Below are 12,248 nucleotides of genomic sequence, written 5' to 3'. Positions count from 1 at the left end.
GGCCATGTACTCACTAGAAGCTCAACCACTGTGTGTTGAATTTAATCTGTGCAAGAGTGCATACCTTCTGCAGAAAATTTGATTTGTGAAACACACACACACACACACACACACACACACACACACACACACACCATACACCTGTTTTTAAATGAAGACGGTTAAGAGTAAAGACAGTAACCTTGCAGACATCTGAGTTCCTTTGCACCCCTGCATCTTAGAAAAAAGGCGGTAACCCTTTCCATGGGTTCCACCCTCTGGCAGAAGCAGTCACGGCTTACATGGAAGTTAGAGGCTGCCCTCTTCAGCTGCCTCACTTTCCATGTCTCAGCACCTTGCCCACAGCAGACAGCAATACTTAACGACTGATCTCCTTTCCTCCTGTAGCTGACCCCCACCTGGGGGGGGGGGGGTCCCGTGGGCCCATGGCCACACTGAATGGGTAACCACCATAACACACCAGCTCATTCTAACTGCAGCTCCCTGAGGAGCAGGCCCAGTGCTGGGGACCCCCCACCTTCCCAGTGGAGTACACAGGCATCCCAAAAGCCAACTCCTCCCATCACACCTCAAGCGAAGCCTTTGCGTCTCCAAGTCTCTGGCCAGGGCTCAGTCCTAACACAGGGTGCCAACTTAATTGCTAGAGCTGACAAATGATATTCTCTACTCATATTTGTTTACCTGAATTAGGTTCTGTCATTTAAGAATTACTATTTGTCTGGGGTCTTGACTCCTTCCCTGGCCCTTGTCTCCTGACACTAGGAATCCCTGTCTTTACTTTTTCCATTAATCTTGTCTGAAGTTAGAATACTCATCTCCTCTCATAAAGTTCCCTGAATTTCTCCAGCCCCAACAGAAGACCCTCCCTCCTCAAGCCTGAGAGTTGAAACTGCACATGAGAGCATCTGAAGTTACCAGAGAACACGGACAAACAAGCATGGCCAAGGAAGGGCCTGCCTCGTTCACCAGATTCCTATATTTGTTGAAGACAAAACATCAGGTCCTTGGCCTAAAGTTAAGACTGAAGGAAGCCCCGAAGGACCACAGACAAGTCCCTGGGGTCAGGAGGTAAGCGTGGTGGACTGGAGCCACTGCCGCACAGGGGGTGCTACCAGAGGGGACTCACTCTCCAGGTGCCAGCTGTCTCTGCATGAGTTGCCACCACAGACACAGAGCTAGGGGGTTCCTTCCACCATAAAGCCATTTCTGAAAACTGAATGGATCTGTTTTGGAAGACACACCGGTGTGAAGTGATTTTCAAAGGGCTCACAAAGACAAGACATCCGAGGTTCTTCCAGAGGGAGATGTCCTGGGAAGCACACTGACAGACACTCTGGCAAGAGAGAGCCCGAGAAAGCCGCCTTCGTCATCCTGCCTGAGTGACACCAGTGTAGGGAAGCGGGTTCCTCGTTTTCCCTACTGCCAAAGCACTACTTTGTAATCTCTTTACAACTCACAGACACCCTTTCAGAATTTGTAAATGACTTCCCTTAATTCCTGCCCTGAAGAAATACTCCATTATTCCCCTAAATAAATTCCCCTAAATGCAAGCCAGTAAGCATCTTCTACCTGCACCCCAGTCCCCAGAGAGCTGGCCCCACACACACACACACACACCCGCCCCTCTCACCCGGAAAAACCAACACCAGTCACTCTCAAGATTTAAACACAAGGGTGGATGCTCTCTCTGCACGTGAGCCCAGACCTCAACCCCAAATGTCCTCACAAATGACACAAACGTCACCTCTTCTCCTGGGTCCTTGCTTCCTCTCCCTGACCCACCAAGGAAGTTAGAATAAGACCTCAGTCTCAAGATCTAAGTCACAGGATGTGCCTAGGAACACCTGTAAATGCAGTCCTGCAATAAGGACCCTGCCCAAGGCCAGGGTGATCTAGAAGCTCCAGACTCTGGGATCAGGACAGTCAGAGAACTAGCTGTTTATCATTCAGTAGTCCCTCCCTGAAGAGCCACTATAAACAATTACCACAATAGCTTCCTTTGAAAGACCTAGAAGGCTTTATTTCATCTCCTTTCTTTTCACTACCATTAGCTTATTCATTCAACCCTTCACTCAAACATGTTGTGGGCACTTACTACCGCGGCACCTACAGGGCCAGCTCTGCCCTCTCTATTCCAGACGGATCTCTCACCAGCGAGTAAAGCCAGAGGCCCTGGGGACACATCCGCAGCACTTTTTGCCACTACAATTCAAGCTCAGCAGAATTCACAGGGTGATTCCGCCCCCTGCCACCGCATCCTGGCCCCGGCTCCCAAATCATTCAACAGGCCCCCGCCCCCTGCCAATTTGGTACAACAAATGCCTCTTTTCCAAGAAACCTAAGCTGGCTGCTTCAGGTTCACCTACCTTGTAACACATCACAGGCTGTTTGTGTGATGCTGATGGAAGCCATCCTGAGGCTTGCCCTCTCTGAACCAGGAAGCCCCCAGTGCCAGCGCTAAGTGGCACTGCAGTCCAGGGAGGCCCACACATGGGCCCTCCCAGTTCTTGCTCCAGGTCCTCAGGGCCATGGCGGGAGTGACAGTGCCAGTGACAGACTGGGCCTCTTACACAGCAAAGCTATAGCTCAAATATTTATTGTATGTGTCTGGCTTTCACACGGAATTTGCAACCTGCCAGTTACCAGTGTTTACCTTGGTAGAAATTCACGGGAAATTTTCGTCTGAACAGGCCCAGAGTTTATTTTACTGCCAGATAAACAACTTTCTTTGATAAATCATCCGTGTGACAGTGTTCCTGAAAGACTAAACAAAGATTTCAAACGTAATCTATAGGCCTTTGAGAAGCCTTCCAAAGCTAATGCATGTTTAATTGGCTGCTCGAAGTAGGCTAGGGCAGGGCAAGGGCCTGACATTTCTTTGGCCATTTGTTCTCCTTTAAAAAAAAAAAAAAAACAGATTGGAGCTCCTGGCTCATTTCTGCAAAACTGGACGGAATTCACCAATATTTAAATGCTCACTCACTTCTCTGAACACCGCCTGTTTTTTGGCTGGAGTGGGTACATCTCACAAATATCAGAAGGCAAAGCAGCATTGGCTGTCCTGGAGATACAGCCTGAGAAAAAGAGAAGTGCGGAGGGCATCACAACACACAAGGGCTTTAAAACCTTTCCTAAACGGAACCCAACAAATTATGAATAGAAAAACTCACACCAGGAATAAGATTTCTAAAAGTCACACACACACACACACACACACACACACACACACACACACACAAATAACCTCGGGAGCCGTGTCCTGGAGCTGCAAACAGTCAGCCCTAGCTCCCTGAGTTCTGCCGTCACAAGTGTCAGGTACTCCCCCTTTGATGGTGCCTCAAGGCTATCATCAGACTAAAACCCAGATTTAACCTCCGGTATGCACAAGGTTGGGGTTTTTTTGTTTGTTTGGTTTCATTTGGTTTTGGTTTGCTTTGGTTCGGTTTGGTTAACTCTAGCACCTTGAAGCTGCATAAAGCTTTTAAAGTTTTTCCAAATGGGCTTCTTAAAAGGCTCCTTCAGTTTAATCCTCTGTTAACCAGAGAATTAACCAGAACGTTCCATTCCATTTCCTAAAACATCTTTTGCCAAACAAGCTGATTTCATCCGTGCCAGAATCCTCCCACCTAGGCTAATTTCCATCCTGCAACAATTCTTTCCAATAAGAAGAGATAATAATTATTATGGATTGAGCAGCAGCCATGTTCCAGGAACTGCACACACCTGATTGACTCAAGTCTCCCTACAACACAGTAACACAGGAATCACCACTCACGTTTTGCAGGTGAGGAGACACGCTCAGGGAGGTTAAGAGACTTTCTCGTGGTCGGTCAGTTTATAGGGTTGGGATTTAATCCAAGTCTGTCTGGCCCAAAGCCTATGCTCTTTCTACTGTACTACCTGCCTCTCCACAAAGAAAGCAAGCAATGACTGCTGAGCTCTTTCCACAGTGCAAGCACACATATCAGTCCATTTATATCCACAGGCTCTGAAAGCAGTGAAGCAGCACCCAAGGCCCCCTTCCCAGGGAGTTTCCCCAGCACTCCTGGCAGGACAGGAATGTGACAGGCACAGGAGTACATGAAGGAGGAACGGTATGAAGTCTGGACTGGCTGCCCAGGTGAGTGCTGGTGGGAACAGAAGCTGTAATGGATGCCAAGCAGAGCGGCCTTGGGCAATCAAAAGACTAACTCCTTTATCTGAGACTTATTTTTCTCAGTCCGTAAGATGAGCCCCGGACTGGCTGATCTCTGAGATTCCGTCCAGCTCAGCATGTCTTTACAATGGCAAAGGGATACGAACGAGCAATGCAGCACCCAAAGGAATGGGCCACACGTGCAGGCTGTGAATAGCCCCCTTATGTTATCTCATCCCTTCCCCCACCTTTCTTCACCCATGCCCAGAAAAGCTTCAGAGACCAGAGGTGAAGTGAAAGGTCAGTCCTCCTTGCTCCCCTTCTCCATGACAGTTTATACATACATCAAATGATAAGGAGGACATTTTGCTAAGTGAAACAAGCCAGACACAAAAGGACAAATGTTGTGGGATTCCACTTATATGAAGTACCCAGAATGGTCAAATTCATAGAGACACAGGCTGCGGGCCATGAGCGACACTTCCCATGGACCTAAAGCACCGAGTGGGTTTTCCCGCACGTGAAATGCCTTAACAATCCCTTCCAAGTATTTACAGATCTGTATATGGGATATGTATTTTAGAGATCTTCAATGACAATAAAAAGCAGTTGTTTTCAGCCCACTGACTCCACCCCGGGGGTAACAGTGCCCTTTCCCCATGTCTATTTAATTTTACTTTAAACGAACTAGATTTCTGGATGTGAGTGCTTTTTTTTTTTAACATACACACATATACACTCACTCACCTAAAACAGGGTGTGTAGCTTTCCTTGAAATCAACTAACCTGTGGTACACAGTCACTTGGAAAGGAGTTTTCTCCTTTTACAAAAAAAGGAGTCCAGTTTCCATATCCCTGCCATCCTGTCATTCAAATACTCATCTGACAAACTTGCATCTCATGCCGACCGTGGAGAAGACGACACTTTTCCAGGAACTATTTAAGTACAAACAGGCCTTGTTTTGTTCATTCTAAGACATGGATTATCTTCCCATTTTAACATGAGGTATATTTCCTTTGTCAGTGGTACAAAATGAATAGCGCATCTCATAATTAATGGGCATCTTACATTAGGTAAAATAAGGTACAGGACACAGACTCTGCTCTCAAGCAGCTTACAGATGTTGCAATTACTGTGCTGGCAGCCAGCTTTCCTCACCTGCAGGAGGAAACCCAAGGTTTAGTTTGGAAAGGCTGAACTTTTTGCAAGAGATCAAATTACCCTTGGGAGTAAAACACTGTGCCTCCAAACAGCAGCACAGCCAAGACACCTTGAAAGAAGAGGAAGGCAAAGCAAGAACAAATTAGTGAAGGTTCAGGAACCTCTGAAAATATTTCTTTTCTAGGAAATACTCCCAAATGCTAACAGTGAGCACCGATTTCTTTTCTTTCCTATCTGACTCATTTTGGTGTTACAAAGTATGGTTTTACTCTTTATGAGGAAACACATAAATGGAAAAAAAAATCCTTCCAGAAGGCAAGGAAAATTTCTGGGGGCAAAGAAATTTTTTTCCACAGCAAAAAAATACTGGGGTAAAGGACGCTGCCACCTGAACTCTCAAGCTCAAAAAAGTGGAGGAGCCAGTCCAAGAGGAAGGTCTGAACGATCTTGGCAGAAGTATAGCACCATGCACATTTCTACCAGAAAAGCTTAAGGGTGTTTACAGATACTGGAGAAGCTAGAGAGACTGGCCAGAGGTGGGGCCCTAACCTCACAGCAATTATAAATCAGATCCTCACACCCCTGGGATAAGCTAACATGAAGGAAAGATGGCTATGAGTTGTTAACAGCAAGATAACTAGTGTGGCAGCTTGCAAATACTATATTGGCCTGTTTAAGAGAACGGAGCAGCAGCACCCTCTTGTCACATAGCAGGAAAAGCAGAGAGAACAAAAGGCAGAGCAGTGCATCCTGATTTAAGCGTGACAGGCAGGCTGGCCACCATGTTGAATTCAGAGACTCTGCACCATCTAATTTTTGGCTTTCCCACATCTGGTACTTGATCCAGGCTGATCCAGCTGCATTCCTGAGTATCAGCACACAGGTGTTTCTACTGATGCTTTTTCCCTGTTGGGGGAAAAAAATGCGCTCTGAACTGAGGGGGTACAGTGCAGAGGTGGAGAGACTAGTGGCCAAGCAGACCCGCCAGAGATTTAAAAATGCACTGCCTGGGAAAGAGGTGACGGGTTGTGCACGCCCATCTCCACGGAGGCCGCAGGAGTCTGAGGACGCATTAGCAGGAGGGCGAGTGTGTGTGCTGACCCAGAAGGAATGCACCCCCTTCTTCCTAGAGCTCACAGAGAGCCTTCCAACAACCTGATGCCTTCCCACCAGGGATGTCAGGGCCACTTAATGCAAAGTTTGATCCCTGGAGTAGGGAGTAAAACATTCTTTTTCTTCTCTGTTGTGTGTCAGCTTGCATTGCTGAATTTCTTTGTTTCCTAACTGAATCCCATCAGCGTGGCTGACTGCCTCACTTACTTGAAATGAACTGAGCTAAGAAACAAGTTTCTCAACAAGGCTGCATTCTCCAGGATGCTGAGAAGGGCAGAGCTAAGCTCAGCTCCTGCAGAGTGAAAAAAAAAAAAAAAGATCCTATTTATTGCCTTATAAGAACATTACAAACAAAAACACCCAAAAAGTCTCTCTTGCATCCAGTTCAAAGGAGCCTGGCATACACCATACCCACCATGCTGAGGGGTTAAAGGCCTCCGTGGCAAAGCCCAATGGCTGTTCTTCTCCTAAATGAGGAAGGCAGCATGACACAGAGTAAAAGAACTCCAGGTGGGAAAGTCAGACTCCTTATTTATGAAATAAGTGGATGTGATATGATGACCTATGGGGTCCAGGAAGACCTCAAAAATTCTCTGAACCTGAGAAGAAAATTATTTCAGGGAAAAATGAACAATCCCAAACAACCAATCATTCAGATCTGCCAAGACCTGATTGGTTATTAAAATAAGATCTACCCCTCCCTCCCATAGGCAGTAAGCAGGTGGCTTGCTGACTCAGCAGGCAGCTACTACAGTGGGGAAAAGGATATCCATCCCCAGGTGAGAAACCTGACACCCTTGAGAGCCCTACCCTACACGGCAAGGTCAACCTTCCACATTCAAATTCCTCCCCAAAGCTTGCCTCTTTGGCCCACTTCTAGAGAATGTCTCTAGTTTGACTGGTTGCCACAAAGCCCCTAATCACCAGAATTGTGGTGAGCAAGTGGGAATGGAGGGAGGAGACCTGATGACAAGCTGGTAAGTTCTAGACAAAGACTCTGGGCATGAAGACATGGGTTCTCTTCCGACACCTCCTTAACATTAACTTGGCCTTGAGTTCCCACAGCCCCCTCCTCAGTTGGTGAGTTATGTCATGACTCCATGATTCTCTAGAGAATCACTGATTAGTGCTTGGTCAGTGTTTAAGAAAAAAATGTTTAATTAAATTCTAGTTTATTCTAAGTTAAGTATTTTTGCACATGGTATCTAGCACAGTGTTTTGTACTCAAGAAATATGAATGGAGGGACACATGAATCAATGAATGATCAGATACATTGAATTTGAGTTCCTGAACAGGAAGGTATAGTCAGTCAATCACCTGCACACACACACAGAGTTCCAGAGTTTGCCATCACTTGTCCCTCAGGAGGTGAGCCCAACAGAAGTCATATGAGCACAAAACATCATCTGATATATTACCTTTCAGAGTTTACTCTAATACGGTGCCCTGGATTTGCTGGAATATCAGGGGGCCAACTCCTAAAAGTGAGTGTGCTGATATATAATATCTGAAGAGGACCCGTGAAATCGAAATGTGGCCCCTTAGGTATCCCTTGTAAGGATTCCTTGGGATCACAGCCATATCTCAACAGATTCTTTCTGCCCCAGCCATGCAGCAAAAGGCTTCTCGTCAGGGTTTACGGGAGAGTTTTCCTCTATGTCCACATGCATCTTTGGGAAGGAATCTCAGCTCCATTTGTGGAAGAAAAACTTGTTGCTAATGCAGTATGGGGCTGTGCACCCACAGACTCTACAGTAGGAGACGTACCAGACTAGACTGGGCTTTTACCACCCTCTGATGAAGCAAGGGGGTGAGCATCAAGGAGCAAATATAACTACCAGTAGGTGGAAGGGTAACCAGGGTCTGCACACATCACTGCAGGCACACTCTACAATTTCATCTGGCTACATTTAAAATGACAAAAACAGGGGCACCTGGGTGGCTCAGTCAGTTAAGCGCCCAACTCTGATTTCAGCTTTGGTCATGATCTCACGGTTCCTGAGATAGAGCCCTGAGTCAGGCTCCACGCTGTTAGCACAGAACCTGCTTAGGATTCTCTCTCCCTCTCTCTCTGCCCCTCCCCTGCTCACTCATGCACACATGCACGCTTGCTCTCTCTCTCACAAAGCATATAAATAAATAAACTTTAAAAAATAAATAAATAAAATGGCAATAAGAAAAAAGGATGTGATTCAAAGACAGGAGGGAAAATGCACACCAGATTAATCTTCTTAGAGGTCCTGCAGTCCTCCAAGAACAAAGGAGGCAGAGACATCTAGTGCAGAAATAAAGCACGCAAGACATTTTCATCCTCTAGAAGCTCTCTGCGGCAAAGGATCTGAATTCTCCCACCTGGGGTCTTCAGTCATGATGACAATCCTGAGAATGTATGCGTCACTTATATGATTTCCTTCAACTTGCATGTGTAGGCCCTATTTGTGTGACTCAGGCCCAGCACTTTGCCAGAACAAGTCCCTTTCATACCCTTCATTATGTTTAGTTAATGAAAACATGGAGTTGGCAGCCCCAAATGGACAAAGACTCACATTACCTACCGTTCTGTTTCTCCTGCTAAGGAACCTTGAGAAATGCACTTTCAGTGTCAGGCTGAACCTTCCTTCAGCAAAGTGGGCCTGGCCTGAGCCGAGCCACTTTTCACCATCCATATAAAATAGAAGGAGTCGGCCCTCCAAATGGATGCGGTTGACAGCTACCTTTCCCAGAGAAGATAGTCTCGGGGTGCCAGGTCTCCTGTGAGGCAGACTACAAGGAACCATCCCTGAAAGTGCCCCTGAGATCTGCTCCCCAGGCCACATACAGCACTTCCCCCTGGGGCTGCAGGTGCTGATCTAGAAGTCCCTTTTAACGCACAGTGACTTGGGAAGAAGGGAAGACAATTCCCACTACTGAAGGAATGTCAATTGTCTGTGTCAGGAAGGAGTTGATCATGGTCCTCAGCATTGGACAACACCCTCCCTGGGTGGACACTCCCTCCCTGGGAGGACACCCCATGTAGTCATTTCAGAGTGTGGGCAGGGTGGTGCTGACACCTAGGGGTGGATAGAGAAAGAGCCTGTGTGGAGGGAAGGCCGAGCTGTGGGCAGGACCTCCTGGGTGCACCTCCTGGAGGCATCCAAGGAGTGGTGTTGTCACCTAACTCCTCTCCGTCTGCCCACAAGTCTACCTCCCTCCACTCCCAGAGAAGGTCCCCAAAAGTTGTCCAGTGATCCCTCACACAGAAGGGCCAAAGCTAAGTCTGACTTTAATAAAAACTAGCCAGCCCTCCACCCTGTCTAGATTTCCACGGGCCCGAGAACAGCAACCATTCGGGGAGAATGGACGGAGAGAATATAAAGGTCCAAAAAGATGTGTCACCGGGCTCTCTGTTCACCAGGGACGCAGATCAGGAAGAACCAGGCAATGCCAAACCTCCTAGAGGCAGCCAGGGATGATTTCTTACCAAACTCGCTCGCACAGAGATGTTCAATTATGGCTTCAGATTTCAACTCGTTGTCACATGGAGGACACACGGTTGTGCCTAGGAAAGGAAAAGAAGAGAAAGAGGAGCTGTGAGTTCCAGGGGTAGGGGGTTCTGGAAGGAGCTGCCCCTGGGGAAGAGGTCGGCCCCAGGGCCAGGCTGAAAGTAGTTAAAGGTCTCCTGGAATTTCTGAAGGGCAACTGGAGAATAAGAGAAGAGTCCTGAAGCCCTGGACCTAAAGCCAAACAGACATAGCTTCTTGAAAACCTGTTGAATATGGTACAACCATTTAACCCAAACTTATCCAGGGCTAGGCAGGGCGGGTCTCTGAACTCCGGTTTGATGAGGTGTGGTGGTCCCTGGGAAACACATCTATTCCAGTTGTTTCCGGTTCTTTCTCCCCTCTCCCTTAAACATCCCTCTCTGAATCCTGCCCCCTTCCCATTCCCAAACTCCCAATAGGACAGCAGATCAATCTGAACCCCTCTCTAGGAGCCAAGAAGGAAACTCAGCCAGACTCACAAACTCCAGCCGCAGGCCCCGAACACCCCTTCCAAAAAGGCTATTGCAGTGCGAGTTCCTGCCTGCCAGGTGAGGGCTGGGGATGGGGGGGGGGGGGGCAGTGGTGGCTGGGGACCGGGGTAGCAAGAGCTGCCAAATGGGAGAGCCGGGGGGGTGGGCAGACGGGGGACCCTCTGAAGGCGTTTTCACAATACGGTGAAGGGCTTTGAAGAGGAGGTGTGTGTGTGGCAGGCATGAGGGCCACTGCCAGGCATTAGGCACAGGGGGAGGAGACTTCTGAGGCCAGGGCCGGAGGTCTCCGAGCCAAAATACTGCTGGAGGGGATCCCTTGAAAATAAAGTGCCTCTGTGGGAGGACAGGCAGAAAGTAGGCAGTGGAATCCCCAGAAGGGCGAGGCAGCTGCTCACCATCACCCCCACCCCCACCATCACCTATCAAACTCTAGGAGTGGAACCCACCATCTAGGAAAGCATTTTACACATTCTAAAGGCACTACACCTTGGCCAACCACCGGAGGCCAAGCCCGGCTGGAGCTGAGGAGCCCAGGAAAGCCACCCCAAGGCAAAATGTAAGAGGTGAGGCCCTTGGTCCTCCTCCTCCCCATCCTCTCCTCTCCTGTAGCTTCCATGGCTTCTGTGGCTTCCGTGGCAGCATCTCCTGCCTGGGAGTTCCCCTGCGGCTCAGTGAAATGGGCAAAGCTTCCCCCGATACTGACGCTGTGGAAGTTGCTGCCAAGCCCTGCCAGGCCAGGGCTGCCCCCAGGATATACCTAGTGCACAGCCGGTCACCCCCACTTCCAAGCAGGGTCCCCTCATGGCCCAGCAGAGGCCACACCCCTCCACCTTCACACTATACCCAGGGCCAGACACCATCCATGTCCTCAGGGCAGCAAGAATCACAGCTACACTCCAAGCAGAAGACTATGACTGTCTTTGGGCCCAGAATTTGGAAATTTGCTTTTCAGTCAGAACTTGCAATGGGGTTCTGGAGGTGGTGTTTCTGACAAAAGGAAAAACTTACCCAGAATTTTGCATTATGGTTCTTGCTTCCATGGGGAAAAAACAGGGAAAGGAGGTCCTACGTGTTACCTATACTAGGAGTGTGAACTGTGCTTTGGGGTTTTCTTTGTTTTATTATTATCTTTTTTTAAGTGTAAGTTATCATTCTAAAAGTGTCTATGAATATAGTGTTCACCGAGCAAGCAGCTGTGAGAATATAAAACACCATCGCCCTGGCACACCCCCATCATCTCCTCTGGACCCTCTGAGTTCCCTGATCTGACTGGCAGCTGAGGGCTCCGGAGCCAACAGGGACATTTTCTCAGTCTCATCAATTAATGTTTGACCTTCAGCGCCACTCAAGGTGGAAAGAGCTCTTGGGGTGAGCCCTGTGTGCTCTCCACAGGGCTAACCCCCATCTCAACTTTTCTTATGGCACTCTGCAGCAGCCTGATCCGGGAAGGGAGGAATGTGTAATGCAATATTAATCTGCGCCCCCTCTGGCGTGTCCTCAGGGCCCTGCAGGCTGTCTCAGTAGGAGAAATCCACCATCCATCTGAGAAGGAGAACTAAATCACTGTTGGAAGGTATACTTAAAATAACGTTTAAAGCAAAGGAACCAAAAACTGAAAGGTTTTGTGGCTCATTAATATTTTAGGGGGAGTAGAGGAGAAAGTCCACAACACTGGAATTAAGATTAAGTGATTTTTCAAAAATCAATGCACACACGCACACAGCTTGCTTGCACTCTCTCTCACACACACACCGATACATACACAAACACATGCACACAATTACACACAAACACACTCTCTCTCTCTCTCTCTTTCACACACACA

General features: G+C 48.1%; 1 protein-coding gene across 1 annotated transcript in view; it reads right to left on the bottom strand.

The window, feature by feature from the left end:
- SFRP1 (secreted frizzled related protein 1) overlaps positions 1 to 12,248 on the bottom strand; it is a 41,114-nt gene that overhangs the window by 25,558 nt on the left and 3,308 nt on the right. Inside the window, exon 2 of the mRNA XM_042983387.1 lies at positions 9,872 to 9,949. Within this exon, the coding sequence (XP_042839321.1) occupies positions 9,872 to 9,949 (78 nt within the window). The remainder of the gene's footprint in view (positions 1 to 9,871; positions 9,950 to 12,248) is intronic.

This window comes from Panthera tigris, chromosome B1 (assembly GCF_018350195.1).
Source record: "Panthera tigris isolate Pti1 chromosome B1, P.tigris_Pti1_mat1.1, whole genome shotgun sequence".
Lineage (NCBI taxonomy): Eukaryota > Metazoa > Chordata > Mammalia > Carnivora > Felidae > Panthera > Panthera tigris.
Note: the sequence above shows the minus strand (reverse complement) of the source record. Positions and strands in the feature narration are given on the sequence as shown.